The 18,204-nt window shown below is 37.7% G+C and overlaps 2 protein-coding genes across 3 annotated transcripts in view; one reads left to right on the top strand and one right to left on the bottom strand.

The window, feature by feature from the left end:
• Nucleotides 1-719: 719 nt before the first annotated feature.
• LOC107581674 (complement C1q tumor necrosis factor-related protein 1-like) lies at nucleotides 720-9,442 on the bottom strand. 2 transcript variants are annotated; one of them, XM_016267293.1, is made up of 4 exons: nucleotides 9,065-9,442; nucleotides 2,382-2,524; nucleotides 2,151-2,260; nucleotides 720-1,575 (listed from the first exon to the last, which is right to left on the bottom strand). In XM_016267293.1, the coding sequence occupies exons 1-4, from the start codon at nucleotides 9,086-9,088 to the stop codon at nucleotides 1,025-1,027; spliced, it is 828 nt and encodes a 275-aa protein (XP_016122779.1). In that variant the 5' UTR covers nucleotides 9,089-9,442; the 3' UTR covers nucleotides 720-1,024. The 2 variants fall into 2 exon arrangements, with proteins under 2 accessions (XP_016122779.1, XP_016122778.1); XM_016267292.1 differs by lacking the exon at nucleotides 9,065-9,442 and adding an exon at nucleotides 7,202-7,257.
• Nucleotides 9,443-12,812: 3,370 nt separating this feature from the next.
• LOC107581583 (casein kinase I-like) overlaps nucleotides 12,813-18,204 on the top strand; it is a 17,486-nt gene continuing 12,094 nt past the window's right edge. Inside the window, exon 1 of the mRNA XM_016267200.1 lies at nucleotides 12,813-13,366. Coding sequence (XP_016122686.1) covers nucleotides 13,291-13,366 — 76 coding nt within the window. The 5' untranslated portion in view covers nucleotides 12,813-13,290. The remainder of the gene's footprint in view (nucleotides 13,367-18,204) is intronic.

Genomic DNA, 18,204 nt, shown 5'->3' on the forward strand with positions numbered 1-18,204 from the left:
CTTTAAGGTCGGAGAAGATCTCCGCCTTTCAAGATGGGCTTGTCCAATGAGCACAATGGAATTCCCGAGCGAGAGGTGGCAATTGCTGGAGGGTTTACGACCCCTTTGTTCTCTAAGCATGGTAATTTGCAAATGGACTTAAATCGAAATTACTAACGATTCTCAGGGCCCTAATATATATTGCCTATGTACCACCATATAATATCCACGCTTGTTTCGATCATAAGAAGGCAAATTCATAGATACTAGACATGAAATAGTTACTTATATGAATGAGTGGTTTATCGTAAGCATGAATAAAAATAGTCTATAATACAACAGATTAAATACAACACAGCAATAATATACACAATGGCCTGAAGAAAATGGGTGTTCATTCAAAGAAGGTTTTCCTATGAATTAATTAGTAGAAAAGTCAGTTTCTCCTGTGCATTTGTGCCTTTCTTATGAGGAAAATGAGGGAGTTTATCCCCTGCATTCCTTTTAGGCCATAAAACCAGTGATATCAGCATTGGTTACCATGGAACCAGAGGCCGGTTCTGCTTTTCTGAGGTGTTAGGTGCATTTCGGGGGAAGGGTCCATAGACCCTCGTAATTGGCCATTTGGTTAGGTGATGGGGAGTTCGATATTATTTGTTAAATATAACAAAAAGTTGTGTGTCTGATTGGTCCAAATGCTACAGTTGTCTATATGTACAGTATTTATGTAATACGGTCTTAAAAATATTTTTTTAGATTGTAGATATAGATTTGTATTATTTTAAATGTTACTAGCGCAATAACCTTTACCACGTTTGTCAAATAGCACCAGCCTCTGTAACAAAGTTAAAGATGGTCAGACACACAGGACGCTCCAGTATTGGATCATAAAGATAAACCAAGGTTCCTCCTGAAGTGCCATGTAAAACTGTTAAAAATATATTACAAAAAAAGAGTAGCAAGAAATTACATCTAATTGAATAGACACTGTTACATATAATAGACACTGTTACATAAGTCCCTGCTGTCCATAGATTGGCTCTGCTTAACCTTCTGACTTTGCCTGAATAAGGTAACCACTAAATGTAATGTAGGTGTCAAAGTCATCGCTGAACACAGCGTTCTCTCTTTCGCCCTTATAGAGCCGAATCCATACCTGGTCGTCCCTCTCCAGCTCCAGCATGAGGCTCTGGCTCTGCATGATAGAGCGATCGCTGGGCTGAGTGTACAATATGGCCATCTCCTGTTCGTTCTTCATCATGTGCAGGTACGTTTCCTTTTGGTTCCAAGTGTGCGCATTTAGGCTGAAGAAATAGATGCCGGGGACATAGCAAAAGAACTTGCCCGTGAACATGTTGAAGTGGCCATACAAGTTGACAAACTCTGTGTCAAAGATCATGGTCTGGTAGTAATCATTACTGTGTAGGGCCTTCTTGCGGCCCACAGAGAAGGCAGCGTAGTAGGACTTACAGGGTTCTCCAGGAGAACCAATGCTGCCCTTGTTTCCCTTCACGCCATGGGGCCCTCGGGGTCCGGTTTGCCCAGACTTGCCTGTTTTCCCATAAAGTCCTCGCTCACCAATGTCTCCCTTCTCCCCTGTAAGGGAAGGAATGCAATAGCGAATGGTGAAAAGTTCAATTTGGTTTTAAGTTTTTACTATGATCGTTAAAAATGCATTTACATTCTTAATCTCTGATTTATCATGTCTTGCTTCCTGAAACTTCATGTTCTGGTCAAGCTTTGGAGGGTGTTTTATTAAACATCAAATAATTAAAAATGATGATTCTCAAATGGTCTTGTTTGTGTGAAGTGAAGATTGGAGTTTTGTATTATGGCACCAATCTCACAGCCATTTTTCTTCTGTTGTTTGTGACAGTTTGGCCCATAAAGTCACTTTCTGTGGTGGTTTGTCCTTTTTCCTGCCCACAGAAGCAGCCTGTGGTTAACCAGACCTGACCTATATCATTCACAGACAGTGAGATATTTAGCTAAGACTAACATTGACCCAAACAACTGTATACAGTCAAAGTGAGTCAACAGATTATGTAAGTCGTTCTGTAAATGTAAGCTTTTCTACCACGATTACCCTTAAAATGGAAGAGGTTTACCTTGTAAGTTGCATATTTTCAAAGCCTGAAAATATTTGAAGTAGATTTTGACATATGTTGTACCTTTTAGGATGGTGATGTTTATCTGTGGCACAATATTGTACTGTGGATATGGACTGGCATACTGTGGGGCCTCCTCTGCAGGGTCACAGCACCGCCTGCACTCAGTTCCACTAGATTCACAAGAGGATATATTAGATAGACAGACAGACAGACAGACAGACAGACAGACAGACAGGCAGGCAGGCAGGCAGGCAGACACAGACACAGACACAAACAGACCAGGGAAAGTACCTGCCATCTCTGTAGTATTCTGGGGATCTCTGGTTTTCTCTGGGTTCATATGTGTCCTGATCTGCATCCCGGTATTGTGCAATGTACGGCTCAGCCCATTTGGCAAACACCACCATCAGTAGTACCAGGCTCGACACCAGCATCTGAGATGAGAATTAACTCATTATTTGGATAAAAGTTGAAAACTGGCATAATTATAAAACTGTGATACTAATAAAAAATGTTTGTCAATAATAAGAAATGTCAGCATATTATAATGATTTCTGAAGAACACTGAAGACTCAAGTAATGTTGCTGAAAATTCAGCTTTGCCATCACAGGAATAAATTACATTTAAAAAGAGAAAACAGTTATTTTCAAATGTAATAATATTTCACAATATTAATGTTTTTACTGTATTTTTGATCAAATAATTGCAGACTTAGTGAGCATAAGAGAATTCAAAAACATAAAAAATCTTTCTGTCCCTAATCTTTTGAACAGTAGTGTATATATCTAGATTTCAATAACAACAAAATCAGTTATAATAAATTAATATGAATAAAGAAAATATGTTAACTGAACAGGAAAATCAACACTTTAACATCAAGGGAACTAAAAAAAAATATTACTTATAAGTGTACTACAGAAATAGTATGCAAGCACTTAATTTTAAATTACTTTGAGCACAATTATTAATCTCTGCACATTCATGCTACCTCAAAGGTCACATAAATAAATCTTTAGGCCTTGTGCTGTTGGATGGTAAGGGTCATAATGGGAGCACTGTGTTATAACATGACAGTATCATTCTTGAGGTTATGTATCAGCAAATGACCAGCTTTGTTATTCAGCCTCTTGTGTTTGGCTTATGATAGCAACAAAAAAATTGTTTTCGGGTTAAAGCTAGGTAGAAATCCATCCATTTTTGTGGAGTTTCATAACCAACAATCAGGTGATGAAAGCTAATGGAAGGTTTACACAACATTTTGTGTGAATTGAAATTCTCTGTTATAGGAAAACATGAAAACATGGCCTGAAAAGTTATGAAACCAATGACAAAGATGTCTTGGAATTGATTGCTCTATTTTAAATCGGCAATCACACTAAAACACTATTTCATATTTTTTCCTTCTCATGACACCACGGCTCAGCCCATTTGAAACTGGGTTTGCAAACCATGAGGCAGAAAGGCATCTAATGATCAATCATTATCAGAAAGTATTACACTTAATGAAACAAGACTTGAGCCAAAAATTCACTTCAACTGAATAGAAAGTCTTTTAAGGCCAGTTCTGTCTCCGTCCTTCCTTAGTCTGTTGGTGTGGTATATAGCTTTTCCAGTAACAAGATACTTTTTATAACAAGTAGCAGCTAGTATAGAGTGAACGCTTTGATGTTGTTTTTCACATACAATTCTTTTTTTCATATGTAGCACTGGTAAGTGATTTAAATTCATTTTCAGGTTCGTTCAGCTAGTTCATTTAAATATTTGCAGGGGCATTTACATTTTTATTGTCAGATTGAAATATTTAGTTAAATGCTGCTGTTCATAACTATGTTTTTGAGTCAGTTAAATAAGGTAGGGTTTTTGCTGGTTTAATTAGTTACATTTGATGTATCTGTTCAAGTTTAAGGCTGTCACTCTTGTCATTGTGATAGTTTTATCCTACACTAACAGCAAGTAGTAGCCAACTACTTTTAAATGGTTAGCTACAGTATACGAGTAGAAAATCAGATCTGATCAACTGCTTCAAAAATTACATTATTACATTATCACATTATCCTAATTGTAATTCCCTTCATTGCTAGCTGTCTTCCCATTTCTGTGCTTGAGAACATACTGAAAAAAGAAATTCCACAAAGTTGAAAAAGAGCCCACATATTTTGTGAGGTAGCTGCAGCTAAATGCTCGGCTATCCAAAATACTTAACAACCCATACAAGCACCAGTCAAGGCCAGCATGTGTTCCAAAAGCTTAATCTGGTGAGAGTCAAAACACATCTACTTATAACAGATTACAAATATTGTGACCATCAACATTCTTCTATAAAAACAGTTAGTCCATAAGGAATGTAATTATGATCATAAACAGCTATCCCTATACCATGGCCTGAGTAGTTGTCTTTTTTCCACCATGAAGATTTCAGGATAAAATGTGTATGCACTGTATATATGAGGCCCAACAGTCTAAAACCATATTGAAAATTTAAAATCTCATTTAAACTTGGTAATAAACTAAATTATGTTCCATTTTGTGTTTGACACACTGACTAAATTTCTTATTGTGGAATAATTATGGTAAGATCAACAATAAACAAAATAAATAATGATTGTTTTATGGAGTAGAAGCATCTTGATATGCGTACAAAATATACAATTTAACAGCAAAATACCAACTTTAGATTACAGGCTGTCATCATATTAGTTTTGTAGTGTCCAGCTGTGCAGTGTAGCTGCACTACAGGAAATTTTGACGCGCACAAAATAATTGCACAGTAGGTCACATAGTAGCATAAAAACATGCTTTTGGTTTCATGGTCTGTGATCATTGATATTGTTTAATAATGTTTTGCAGAGTGTTTGGCCTATATAGATAGCATGGGAAATCCAGTTATTATCAGTGTAAACATGTTTCATTCTTTATTTTTTAGGGTTTTTGAGCCGAGTGCTATATATTTTGATATGGTCACTCACATGATCATCCAGCCCTCAGCCTAGTATGTTGACTATGCACAATCCAAACATGCCATAAAGTATTTACAATTATAGACTGCACATAATACTGAGATGAGTAAGGTTTTCTGGGGCCCACCGCACTGCAGTAACCCCTTTCTAATCATGAGGTTGAGGAATGACGTGCTGCATCCCACTATTTAATAAATTCACACAGATGATGCCTGTGTCCTGTGTGTATCTGTGTGTTTTCGAGTGATGCTTAATGTAAGAAGAGGTCAGATCACTCACTGCAGTCTGAAGTTCAAAGCAGTTTTAGGGCAGCACTTTGAGGTTGTGTACTTCTAATCCTCCATAAGCTTATGATGTGTTCACCTGGGTATCATCTGACCATCTTTTTTTGTAGTGTAAATTGTGGCATATGCTGTTTGCAACCCAGTGTAAATGCTACTATGGACTAGTCATTATATCAAAATAAACCACTTAAGGTTAATTTTATTTTTTTTTATCTTTTATCCCATTTCTTCACATTTTTTTCCATAGACTGGTTCCTGTATTTTAGGCTTCAAATAATTGGTAGTCAATCCGTTCAAAAGGACTGCTTTATATTATTTCCCTTTTTATCCTCATTTTCATGCTCAGCCATGTTTACAGTCCCACATCTGATATCCTGGCATGAGAATCCCTCTCCTTCCTGCGGATGTTGGGGTCTTGAGGTCATGTTTACATGTTCAGCACATCACTGTGTACTTCTTTAGTTCAGGCCCAGTCTTCTTGGCTCAATCAACATCTACCCTGACCTTTTTAAACGCATTACATAAGCGGAGAGTGTTTTTTCTCCCATGCTCCAAATCATACTTTTCAGTCCCTGATCCCTCTGTAGGGCTGAAACTATGAACGGTGAGCCAAGAGTCAAATGCATAAACATTTGACTGCTTTCTTTAGTCATATACCATAAACGGATTTGGCCGTTGAAGCCTTGTTGTAACAAAAATGAAGTATCTCAGTCACATGAAATCACAGTTGGCCCTATTTACTTTATAAACGTACATTGCTGGTAGTATTTTGAATGTTTAATTGAAGCATTTTACGTGACACCTCAAACTTTAATCAAAATTTAATAACTTGCATTTTACTGTTTGAAAAAACTGTGTTTAGAGCAAAAAGATTCCAATTCCGTTTGGTGCCACTAGTGGTCCAGAAATTACACCCTTCCCCTTTTTGAAATAATCATGATAATAAACTACTTGGTAAACATCATTAAAGGAAATAATGTAGGTTTTTCCATCTTCCCACATTCCTAAACCGCAAACAGCCACTGAAAGTGTCATAACAATTAGCCATTGTGTTATCACGACAGATCATAATAACTATTTACTAAACTGCACTATGCTTTTTGTCATCCCTACACAAATCCGCAGGCATGCAGTGGCGTGTCTGATCTATGAGGTGTGGCTTTGGTGGATTTTCTCAGTGGAAAACAAGTGTGTGGTCTCGGGTCAATGACCCTGCTGAATCCAGCTTCAATAAAAGTCGGCCAGTTCTTTGTCCTTCTACTTTGGTGTTTGGTTCTGGATCATATTCAAGGTGAGGCCCACCAGGTGCATTGTAACGCTTTTCTAAATTCTCCAGTCTGAAGCCAACAGCTGAAGATAAACACTGGGGTAAATAAGGACTCTTTGGCTACAGAAATGAGGTACTGTCTCCGTTTGTGGGTTTGGGTGTGTGACCATACGTACCCCAGTGACCTACTTTCAACCACATACTGAATACTCTGTGCTTCTGTCACTAGTCATGCACAGTTGAAGCCCCCATAGGCAAGGTTCAATCTACCATGTACCCTTTCCTCCTGTACATTCTTGGACCAACCTGCTGCTGTTCTCACATTCATAGTCTTCCCAGTTCTTTGCAGCTGTTTTCTAATATAAATTCTTCAGAGGAAGTTGAATGAACCTCAGGGAATGAAAGTGAACTTGATATGGTCTATTAACAAAGTAAACTTATATCTTATTAAAGCAACAGTCTTCTTTGCCTTCTGAACTTACAGTTTGTTCATTCAGATGCTAGTGCTATCAGAAAAGACAAACACAGCTGGTCTCAAGTAATTTGAGTGTAAAAAAAGTAATTTTTTTGAGAGAGAGAGAGAATATCAAGCTCATATTAACCTTGTGGAAAGACACCAACAGTCTCCCCGGTCCCATTGAGTTATTTTCCCCTCTCCTTTTTTTGAAATGCAGACAAATGCTGGGAGTGAACTTCAACAATGTTGTCGGTTTGCAAACAAAGTATTGAATAACATCACGTACCTGTACCAACAAGTCCTACCCCTTGTCTTATATGGGAAGGGGATGTACAAAGACTAGATCCTACCTTTTGATTGTTCAGTCTTGGGCATTTAGGTGATGTTTGACAGAAGAAGAAGATGAAAGAGAGTTCAGGATTTGGATTTTCAAAGTAAAGCGACAAATCATGGTTTCAATGTCTTATTGCCTTGACTTGACTTTATAAGCACAATCTTGGGCTGCCATCCAACACAATAAAAATATATCATCAAATACCAAGCTGAATGTAATTAACTGTGCTTGGAATGGAATACTCACTTGCCACTTCCTGAATACTTAGTTTACATTGTATAATGCATACTATTTTAATAAAATAGTATTTGAAACAGTATGCATTATGCAACAACAACATTTCTAAACAGTAGTATGATACATTATCACATTACTTCACATTATACATACTGTATACTGCTGAAACGATAAGAGTATTATGTTAGTGTGCTTTCTGAACTCAAGCTTGAGAGTCCTTGTGGGACGTTTCCCATGTGTCTGCAAAGAAGAATTTCCCCAAACAATTCACACACAGAATCCTACACTACATTGTAATTTCTAGAGGGCTTAACTTTGTTTAGAAATGCCATTAATTTTACTTTAAACTAGCAATAGACACCACTGGGTTTGGTGCTGACATCGAAGCTCAAACAGTATGTGCGGTCACTTTGAAGACATAACACTGAGGCCAGATTCACCCTTGACCCATATAAGCCACTTCGTCTGAACTTAAACATCCTCCATGGTTCAGGAAAAAACATTCATCTTCAACTTACCTTTTGCAATCCATTTTACTTCCACAATGTGATGTATTTGAAAGTGGAAAAAAAAATAAAGATATTGTGGGACTTTTTATCTACTGGTCACTGACTAGAGTGAACCATTCCCTGATAAACCACTGCTCGCTGTCATTAATGTTTTAGGAGGGGCCATATACTTTAAATTATGCAAGAAAAATGTTATGAAGTTTGGAAAATTTGGTGTGGTTAAAAGCAATCTGATGTAGCACTGCTCTTAATCGTGTCATATTTCGACTCTGTCCCAACTTGGCTTTGTGATGGCATGCCTCAAGAATTCCTGTCCTAGATTTGGTTCCTGCACCCTGTGGCTGTGCTACTCTTTCCATAGATAATAAAAAAGGTTTCTTTTGTCTCCATGAAATCTACCATGATCCTACATTGCTCATGATTTAATAGATATTCCTAAGGGATAGGGTGGGATCCATCACTAACATAATTAATTACTTTGCAATATTAAAACCACATGAACACCAGGGTGTTGTTTCATTTAATAATTTAACCCAGCTGTGTCTTTCTGCCTTGCACCTGCTATTAAAATGTATTGTTGACTTAACAATCTTGACATTGCTGCCAAACCTCAAAATAAAACACCTATGTCCCTAAGCATTTCAGTGAGTGAGCAACCAACAACAGATAAAGTGAAATAATTTGATAAGTCAGACAAAAAAAAATGTGAAAAACACATAAATCTGGCTGTTATTGTCCAAGCATGTTGTTTTGCACTAGGATTCCGTTTCCTTGGCATCTTGAAAAGTTTTCACATCATTGCACTTGCCATTATGTGTAACCATGTCATTTGTTTTTCAAAGATGAGCTGCTTCCATTTACAAAAAAGTAAATGGCATTCAGTACTAGTGTACATTTCTAACCCAAAACATCCTGATGCGTCCCCTACCTTTATCTTGGCAGGTCCAAACATAAGGGTCCACAGAAGCTCTGCTGGGCTGCACTGAGGATGCTTGCGTTGACTGGGCCGCACTGCTCTGTCTCTCTGAGAGTGTTATAGCCTGTCAGCGTTTTTAAGGCATCTCCCTCCTGCACTCCCAAACTCAGCATGCCATGAGGAGCCAGGGGAAAAAGTGCAGGAAAGGAGGAGAACAGAGGGAGGAGCATGGATGCATCTAAGAGGGTGGGGTGAAATGAAAACAACAAAAAGGACAAAGTCAAAAGAAAAGAAACCTTCTAAAAAAATGGGCCAGAGTGGACCAAGTGGATAGAGGAAAGTGCACAAGACTGTGGAAAGAATAAAAGAAAGAGAGAAAAGAGCAGTGCCAGATAAGCATTTTAATAACACAATCATTTCAGATAAGATTATAGGACTGTAAAAATAGTAAACCTTAGAAGCATTGTAGGCCTACTATATTGACAGCAAACTGAAATACATTGAAGATTATATTTAATATACATTTTTTTAACCAAGAATCAAGTCTAGAATCCCTGTATCACCAGTTAAAGTTTAATTATAAGTGGTTATACACTGTAGGTCAGTATTTACTACATATTGTATAAATAATTTAAAATGTGTGAATGCAAAGATTACATAATTTCAATATAGGATAATTTGGCTAAATGTTGGACAAAAAATTGGCCTTTTTGTGGCTTTTTGTGGCAAAATCCTCAATCATAATCTGACCATCTCTGTAATTTGGCCAGATTGGCTGTTTTGCCATTGTGCTGTGAAGGGAAAACATCTGTGTGTGTGTGTGTGTGTGTGTGTGTTTGCTTGCCTTATCTAATGTCAATTTTATTTGTTAAAACTATTAAAGTTTTTTTAAGTTTTGCAGAAACATTCATATGTAGGTACAATTTTAATTTGTCTAAAAATATGTGTCTAATTTTAAGTTTTAAAGCCCCAACCTTTGGACCTTTAGAAAAGTTTTTCAACATTAAGGGACACATTTGTCAGCATTAGTATTTGTCTAACTTTTAACTGGTTGTGTATAATTTTTAATGTTGGTTTAAAAAAAAAAGGAGTAGGTGTCAGTGTTATTGATCAACTACCTTTATACTGAGCAACTTTCAGTCAAGGAAAAAAGGATGCTGTTCAGACGTTGTTGGTAATCAGATCCAGACTCTTGCTTCCCATGTTTATAATCTCTGCAAAGTGCTTTTCCTCCCAGTCACCTGATTCATCCTGACATGAGGTGTGTGGTTACTGTTACTAAGAAAAGACCTGATGTTTAAGTTCAAGAACATGCTAAATGGTGCAATGGTAAACATGACTGAGGAAATAGCTGACTTACAAATTGTATATGAAACAGTCTAAGCAAATGGGGTCTGTAAGTACACGAACACAAAAGACTTTGAACTTAAAGGTCATAATTTGGAGGATTTTTTTAGCACTGTGAATCTAGATATTGTCCTACATGTATTTTCATATTAAAACATCACACAGAGAAATATCAAGCTTGCAAAATATGTTTTAAAAAATGGCACAATACTGACCTGTGTTGCCGACAATTTCTTTTTTCCCTGCTCCGTTTGTTTTCTGCTGTTCATATCAAAGACCACTAGATGTCCTCATTAACAAATAAATCTTATTGCAAATACATTGGAAGCGTGATAAATGAATCTATATGGTGTTTATTAATATTTGTATATAATAATGTTGAATATTTATATTATATTTGTTTTTATATCTTGACGTAACTATTTGTATTTTATTATGGGCAAGTAAACATGAGAGGTCACATTAATTTAAACTAGACTGTTAATCTAAAAATAATTCTAAAATCACGCTTTCGGCTCTCCAATATTTTTTTTGTCTTCTTTTTCCTGAACGGGTCTTTGAGTCACTCCGAGATGAGCATTGAAGAACACGTGCAAGACTGTTACGCAATCTGCTGGAAAACATTGCAGCCATGTGACCATGTCCTGATTGGATCCTGTGTGACCAAGCGAAAGAACGTCCGCCAATCAGCGAGCGGGTGGGCGTGACCAGGACCCTGCAAACTCTTGAGAGGGTACAAGATGTATACAGTACTGTTCCACTACTGTCCCACTGCCTTGATTATTAGGAAGCTCCCCCGGTCAATGGACAGTCAGCTGGACAGCCATAAGAGCAAAACAGATGGAGCACGTCTTACAGACATGACGCATTGTTTTAAGATTTTAAGCCTAGTGTTTTTCCAAAGCATTTACGATTTGAAATTGTAGGTCTGTTGTTGGACCGAAATATGCGAAGCCATTTTTCTATTTTTCATATTATGTTTCTTATTATTATTTATATTTATAGTTATGTTACTAGTATTTTGTTTTATTATTCTTATTTGAAACCAGTAGTAAGTAATCGAACAGTGATTGGCGTTTATAGAATAAAAATGTACGTTGAAAAATTGGAATACACACTAATAAATGCAAACTACTGTCTATCCAGTTAATACTGCATGCCAAATGCATAAAAGTGAATTCGACAGAATAAATACTTGTTAGTTCATCTTTAAGGAGCACACGTTAAAACTGCTGGCTAATGCACATCACTTAATAAGATCTATCTGGGACGAACGTATAAAGATGTCCATAATAAATTAATTGGTGTTCGAGACAGTTAATGAGACTGACCTAAAGAAACCCATCCAGCGTTGCTCCCACGTGACTGTGGCGAGCGAGGCGTTGCCAAGGGGAAGTGAGGTCACGGCGCTACGTTCGCGTTCAGCACAGCAGATACGAGGCCTGTGACAAGCTTCTTGCGACGGTGGTCCGCTCTTAAAATCCACCTCCATCTTCCTTATCCTTAGGGAAAATGGTGACCAAACCGACAGGAGCATAATCTACAGACTCTAAGCTTTCGCCTGATCACAATTCTAAAATCACGCTTTCGGCTCTCCAATATTTTTTTTGTCTTCTTTTTCCTGAACGGGTCTTTGAGTCACTCCGAGATGAGCATTGAAGAACACGTGCAAGACTGTTACGCAATCTGCTGGAAAACATTGCAGCCATGTGACCATGTCCTGATTGGATCCTGTGTGACCAAGCGAAAGAACGTCCGCCAATCAGCGAGCGGGTGGGCGTGACCAGGACCCTGCAAACTCTTGAGAGGGTACAAGATGTATACAGTACTGTTCCACTGCCTTGATTATTAGGAAGCTCCCCCGGTCAATGGACAGTCAGCTGGACAGCCATAAGAGCAAAACAGATGGAGCACGTCTTACAGACATGACGCATTGTCTTAAGATTTTAAGCCTAGTGTTTTTCCAAAGCATTTACGATTTGAAATTGTAGGTCTGTTGTTGGACCGAAATATGCGAAGCCATTTTTCTATTTTTCATATTATGTTTCTTATTATTATTTATATTTATAGTTATGTTACTAGTATTTTGTTTTATTATTCTTATTTGAAACCAGTAGTAAGTAATCGAACAGTGATTGGCGTTTATAGAATAAAAATGTACGTTGAAAAATTGGAATACACACTAATAAATGCAAACTACTGTCTATCCAGTTAATACTGCATGCCAAATGCATAAAAGTGAATTCGACAGAATAAATACTTGTTAGTTCATCTTTAAGGAGCACACGTTAAAACTGCTGGCTAATGCACATCACTTAATAAGATCTATCTGGGACGAACGTATAAAGATGTCCATAATAAATTAATTGGTGTTCGAGACAGTTAATGAGACTGACCTAAAGAAACCCATCCAGCGTTGCTCCCACGTGACTGTGGCGAGCGAGGCGTTGCCAAGGGGAAGTGACGTCACGGCGCTACGTTCGCGTTCAGCACAGGAGATACGAGGCCTGTGATAAGCTTCTTGCGACGGTGGTCCGCTCTTAAAATCCACCTCCATCTTCCTTATCCTTAGGGAAAATGGTGACCAAACCGACAGGAGCATAATCTACAGACTCTAAGCTTTCGCCTGATCACGATATTGTGACATTTCGGACTTTTATATATTAGAAAAGGAATGGTGAAAAGTGAACTCCGTCGGAAGAATCCGAATTCTCCTCAGGGATTCGGGGGGGTTGGGGTCGCGTAAAGATATATAGGATCGTAGCAGTTAAATAACGCGTAAAAAATATTAGCGTAAGCCCACATTGGAAAGCCGACAGAATCTGGTTTAATAGAAATTAGCTGAAATACATTCGAGTTGACTCGTTCGAGAGAAACCAATAAACACAGCGATGGAGCTACGAGTTGGAAACCGATACAGACTGGGTAGAAAAATTGGAAGTGGATCATTTGGAGACATTTATCTGGGTAAGTATAAACTTCAACACACGTATACACTCTTGCCATAAAGCTGTCAATAATATAACACGGCTAACAAGCTGTATTGTTTCATATATCTGTCAACTGTAACTGTCAGTGGCGTTTTGTCCGAAGATTGATTCGTTATAGTCTGCTTATGAGCTCCGTTTCTCAGTCCTTTGGGCATTTATATGAAAACCCGTGTTTTATAACCATGACAAGAACGTATTTCAGACCACAAGTGGTTTATAGAAGTTGCAGAGTAACGTTAGAAAGTTTACGTCCCGTTTCGAACAAGCTCATATAAGTTAGTGGTTTAAACAGTCCAGGATGTCATACGTGAGCATAAAAATATGTGCTTTTGACATTAGACACAGATAGTGACATCAAATATAATACAACACTTGCTGTAAACTGAGGTGTCGTTTCACTGAACCTGTGAACATGAGTTTCCAAACAGGGTCCCTTGTGTGTAACTCTGAATGAATCTTACCTGTCCATACAGGTTTGACTGAAAGCGTGTACCACCCGAATGGCCAAGCCTGACATGTTGAATCCGCCTATGACGCCTGGCTGATGCTTTTGTTTGTTAAAAGTCAGGTCATACTATTAGGGCTCATGATTCATTCAGTCTCATTTTCCTGATCACAGGTTCACGGTGCATTTTGGTTAAACAATTTTGATTGATGCTGTTGTGAAGCAACACAGTCAGGAACCAGAGGAACTCTTTATTTTCATGCTAGGTGGCCTTCATGGTTGAGAGCATCAGTATCACACCAGGATGTTGTTGATCATTTGAGTATCTATGGTTGACATTTAGAGATTGCATTTGTTATAGAGAGCCATTGTTTTGTGCACCAAAGTAGGTCATTGTTTTTCTTTTATACTCTTAACAGGCGTAGCAAGTTGAATACAGGCGTTTTAATTAGTTCAGAGTCTTACCATTACTACTATTAGTACTTTTAACCACCTTAGCATATCATTTTCGACTCGAGCCTGTGATTAAGTGTGTAGAGCAATATGTGACTTTCATCTCTTATTCAGGAGGTATTAAAGAACATTTTCTTCTCGCTGTGGTCTCCTCATCAACAGGGTTCCTCTCACATGGATTGAAACTTGTCAACAAAATGTTTAACTTAATCAAAGCTCCTCCAAAAACATCAGGCTCAAATACGAACAAAGTCTGACTTGCCCACAAACACTTCCGCTAGTTAGTGTGTTTACATTATGTTGAGAAGACGCTGTGTTCAAGGATACCCCAGAAATACAATTCAAACCTTTTGTTGTGTGCATGTCATTTTACCAAGGACGGCTTCTCTAATCTTGGCTTTTATCTTCATTGGCTTCTAATCTTCTTAATTTGGACTAACAAGCTCTCCGAAGCACAACCTGAAAGTACGATTGATACATTATGTGTACATTTTCAATGGAGTGCTCAAAATATCAATTTTTTTGTGCTAATATGTGATGTACACCTGATGCAGCTTTAGGTTTCCAGGTAAAGCACGATATTACTGTCTTACTAATAATTCGCTGTGAACCCACTATTTTCTAAGAATGTGTCGATTTAATGTAGACTGACGTTGTTCTAATTACTTCGTTTAATAATAAAGAATGTAGTGTAGTGCATAGGCCTGTCACGATAACTTTTTGTTGTGCGATATATTGCCCCAGAAATAATTGCGATAAGCGCTATTATTGTCATTTTTAAGACTAATATATTAATATATAATCATAAATTAACAGCATAATAATGCAAGAAGGCCTACACACTTCCAAATAACAACAGACTTTTAATTTATAAGAATATTTAGATCATGGAAATTAAGTATCAAAATATTAGATGAATAAATGGTAAATAAACATTTTCTAACAACAAGTGCAAAGTAACAAGTAGAAAAATGCACAAAGGACTTGTATGGAGATTTTTTCATCTACAGATTATTCCCTGACCGTTTTTCTCTGTAAATTAAAGGTGCACACTATTGCTGAAAAACACAATCACTTCTTAGCAGTCAGATGTCCGTATGCACAAAAGCGCAGATCCCTAAACAAGACCATATCTGCAGATGAAACTTTGTTTGTAGAAGCATTTTTATAATTTGAACTAGCACCTCGTGACTACACCACGTTATGTACGAGAAGCTGCAAAAGACACAGGCGCAAGTGGAATGTACATAACTAATGTAAATATATTAAATATATAGCCCTAAATATAATTTAGCGATATTGCGTCACCAAAAATTGAGGTCATGTACATATATTGCACGATAAGTCGATATATTGATTATTGCGACAGGCTTAGTAGTGCACAGACTTTATAATCATTGTGAAATTTCTGTTTATTTTGACGTATCCGCTAACATATCCACCATTATTGTTTTAAGTGTTCACAGTATAGCAGCTAAACTTTACCTGTGGGCATTCGCTTGCATAAGTGTTTTGTATTTTGTCATTATTATAAGAACGGATTGGAGCACTATATTATTGTTTTATGCAAAGGTGCTTTGTCAATGGTAGTGCTCGCTAACTTGCTCAAGGACTCCTCTCTGTGCCAATCACAGCAGGCTTGGCCAGCTGACCAATCAGAGCAGAGTAGGCTTATGGAAGGGAGGGTTTGCTCCGAACTTGCTTGGAATAAACTGTTTAGAAATCATTGGCAAGTGACTCCAATATTAAATTTAATTCTGTTGTAGGGGACTCCAACACAACATTAGGACACTTTAAAATACCATATGACCTGCTCTTTAAAGTGTGGGGAGACCTTTATCCTGAAGCTTTCTGGCTGAGATGGGATTGTTTCAGTCTGTCCGTGTGTGAGAAAAGGGCTGGTGGGTGTGGTGAGATTGTAAACTCCATCTGCTCAGTTGTGTTTCATAACTGCACCCACTCTTTGGTACGTTAACATAATTGTTTTTTGATTAATTTCTAATTGTCAGGTGTGATCAGAGGCAGTGCTACTGAAAGATCTTCAGCACATGACTTTGTGTGAATTGCATACAAATCATCTGCCATGTCATTGGCATTAGAGGCTTAGAAGATCAAACCCAACCTGATTGGACTAGTTACATCATGTTACACCGCTTACTGGCCGTACAAATCATCCGACAGTCAGCGTAAATGCAGCACCTCTCCCTTTTTCTTGGGATTCCGTAATGTTTGCATCACATGGAATCATGGGAGGCCTCAGGTATGTGAATTACCCAGGACTGTCCCACTCTTCTACAATTCTGGTTCCTTTCCATCAGCTTTTATGAAACCTCAGAGTGTTTGGATTAATGATGTGATGGTGTTTGTAGGTTTGGACTGGATACAACTCCTGTAACTTACCTTCATCTTTCGAAGCCAAAAATGGAGATCTCATTTAGCTATCAGGCTGCAGTTTGCATTGAACACCTTATCAGCAGTTTAACATCTTTTTCATGTCAGTTTCAAGCACATGGAGTTTCACGTTTGTCCCCAATATGGCCCCATAAAGAGTCAGCTGTTGGATAGACACTTGTTTTTTTTTTTGGTGAGCTCTTGCATAACACACAGCAGAACCACGTTGTTCATTGGCAGAGATGGGCTTGGACCTGCTCCCCATTTGAATGTTTTTCTCGTTTGATCTAAATGTAATCATGGGGTACTGACTGTTTGCACTCTTTGACTGAATTTGTCTAATTTGCTGATTAAGTTGTGTAGACCTGACTTCATGACATGAGTTTCTTTGCTATCAGCTGGGATGAAGATTATCCTGTGTTTGCATTTTAAATAATGTATCTCAGAAACCAGCAGTACAAGTCCTTGAGTTTCTGTTCAGACAACGATGGGTTGTGGTTTGTTTCAAAACTGATTTTTTTTGGCTAGTTGAACACAAATGAAGATATTTTGCAGAATGTCCAGAGTACTCTTACGAATAAAAAAAAAAAAAAAGCCTCAAAGTATTCCATATGACCTGTCCAATATATTCAAAGTCTAAACCGATTATGTTCCCAATCTATTACTCCCTGAGAATCTCTGTTAGAGCTAAAATCTTGTTCACCCTTGCAGTGTTTAAAAAAAAAAAATCTCCAAATTCTGTGTTTTCAGATTAACTTTTTTTCTGGGTTACATGTTAATGGTTTAATTAATTTTTAATAATAAAAAAAGGATAATCAACTAGGGATGTAACGATTCACTCAACTCACAATTCAATTCACGGTTTTGATTTCACGATTTGATTCGATTCAACCTTTTTTTTTACAAAATGAGATTTAAGACAAATTATACATTAAATGTGTCCTTTTATTATTGCTTGGACAAAATGCTGCACATTTCTTTGTGAAATTGAAATATAACACTATAATATACTAATATAGCACTTGCATATTATTGCTCTTTTGTTGGTTTTGATTGCTTCTATTGTCCTCATTTGTAAGTCGCGTTGGATAAAAACGTCTGCTAAATAACAAAATTTAAGTATAATGTAAATTAGGGTTGCACGATAAATCGCATGCGATATTTAATGCGCATCTTGTCAGAAAGCCGGTTCTGTAATCAGCGGTAAATCTCCATCACATGCGTGCTTTCACATGGAGCAGCATTAGCTACACAGAGCCATTGTTCACTGACGAGCTGCGCAAAAAATTGCGTGAATATGAAAGTGGTTTTGCGCAGCTCATCAGTGAACAACGGCTCTGTGTAGCTAATGCTGCTCAATAGGGCCTTTCGCACCGCTTTAGTTCCAGAACTAAATGTACAGTACTAAATTACTGGGTCGATTTTGCGCGAACTATTTCCCAGTACCATTTAAAGGGTTGCATTCGCACCGAGAGTGTGTACTAAGAAGTGACGCAAGCCGGTCGACAGCGTCGTCATTTGTGCGC

The sequence above is a fragment of the Sinocyclocheilus grahami genome, unplaced genomic scaffold, assembly GCF_001515645.1.
Source record: "Sinocyclocheilus grahami isolate Dianchi unplaced genomic scaffold, SAMN03320097.WGS_v1.1 scaffold36.1, whole genome shotgun sequence".
NCBI classification, from domain to species: Eukaryota; Metazoa; Chordata; class Actinopteri; order Cypriniformes; family Cyprinidae; genus Sinocyclocheilus; species Sinocyclocheilus grahami.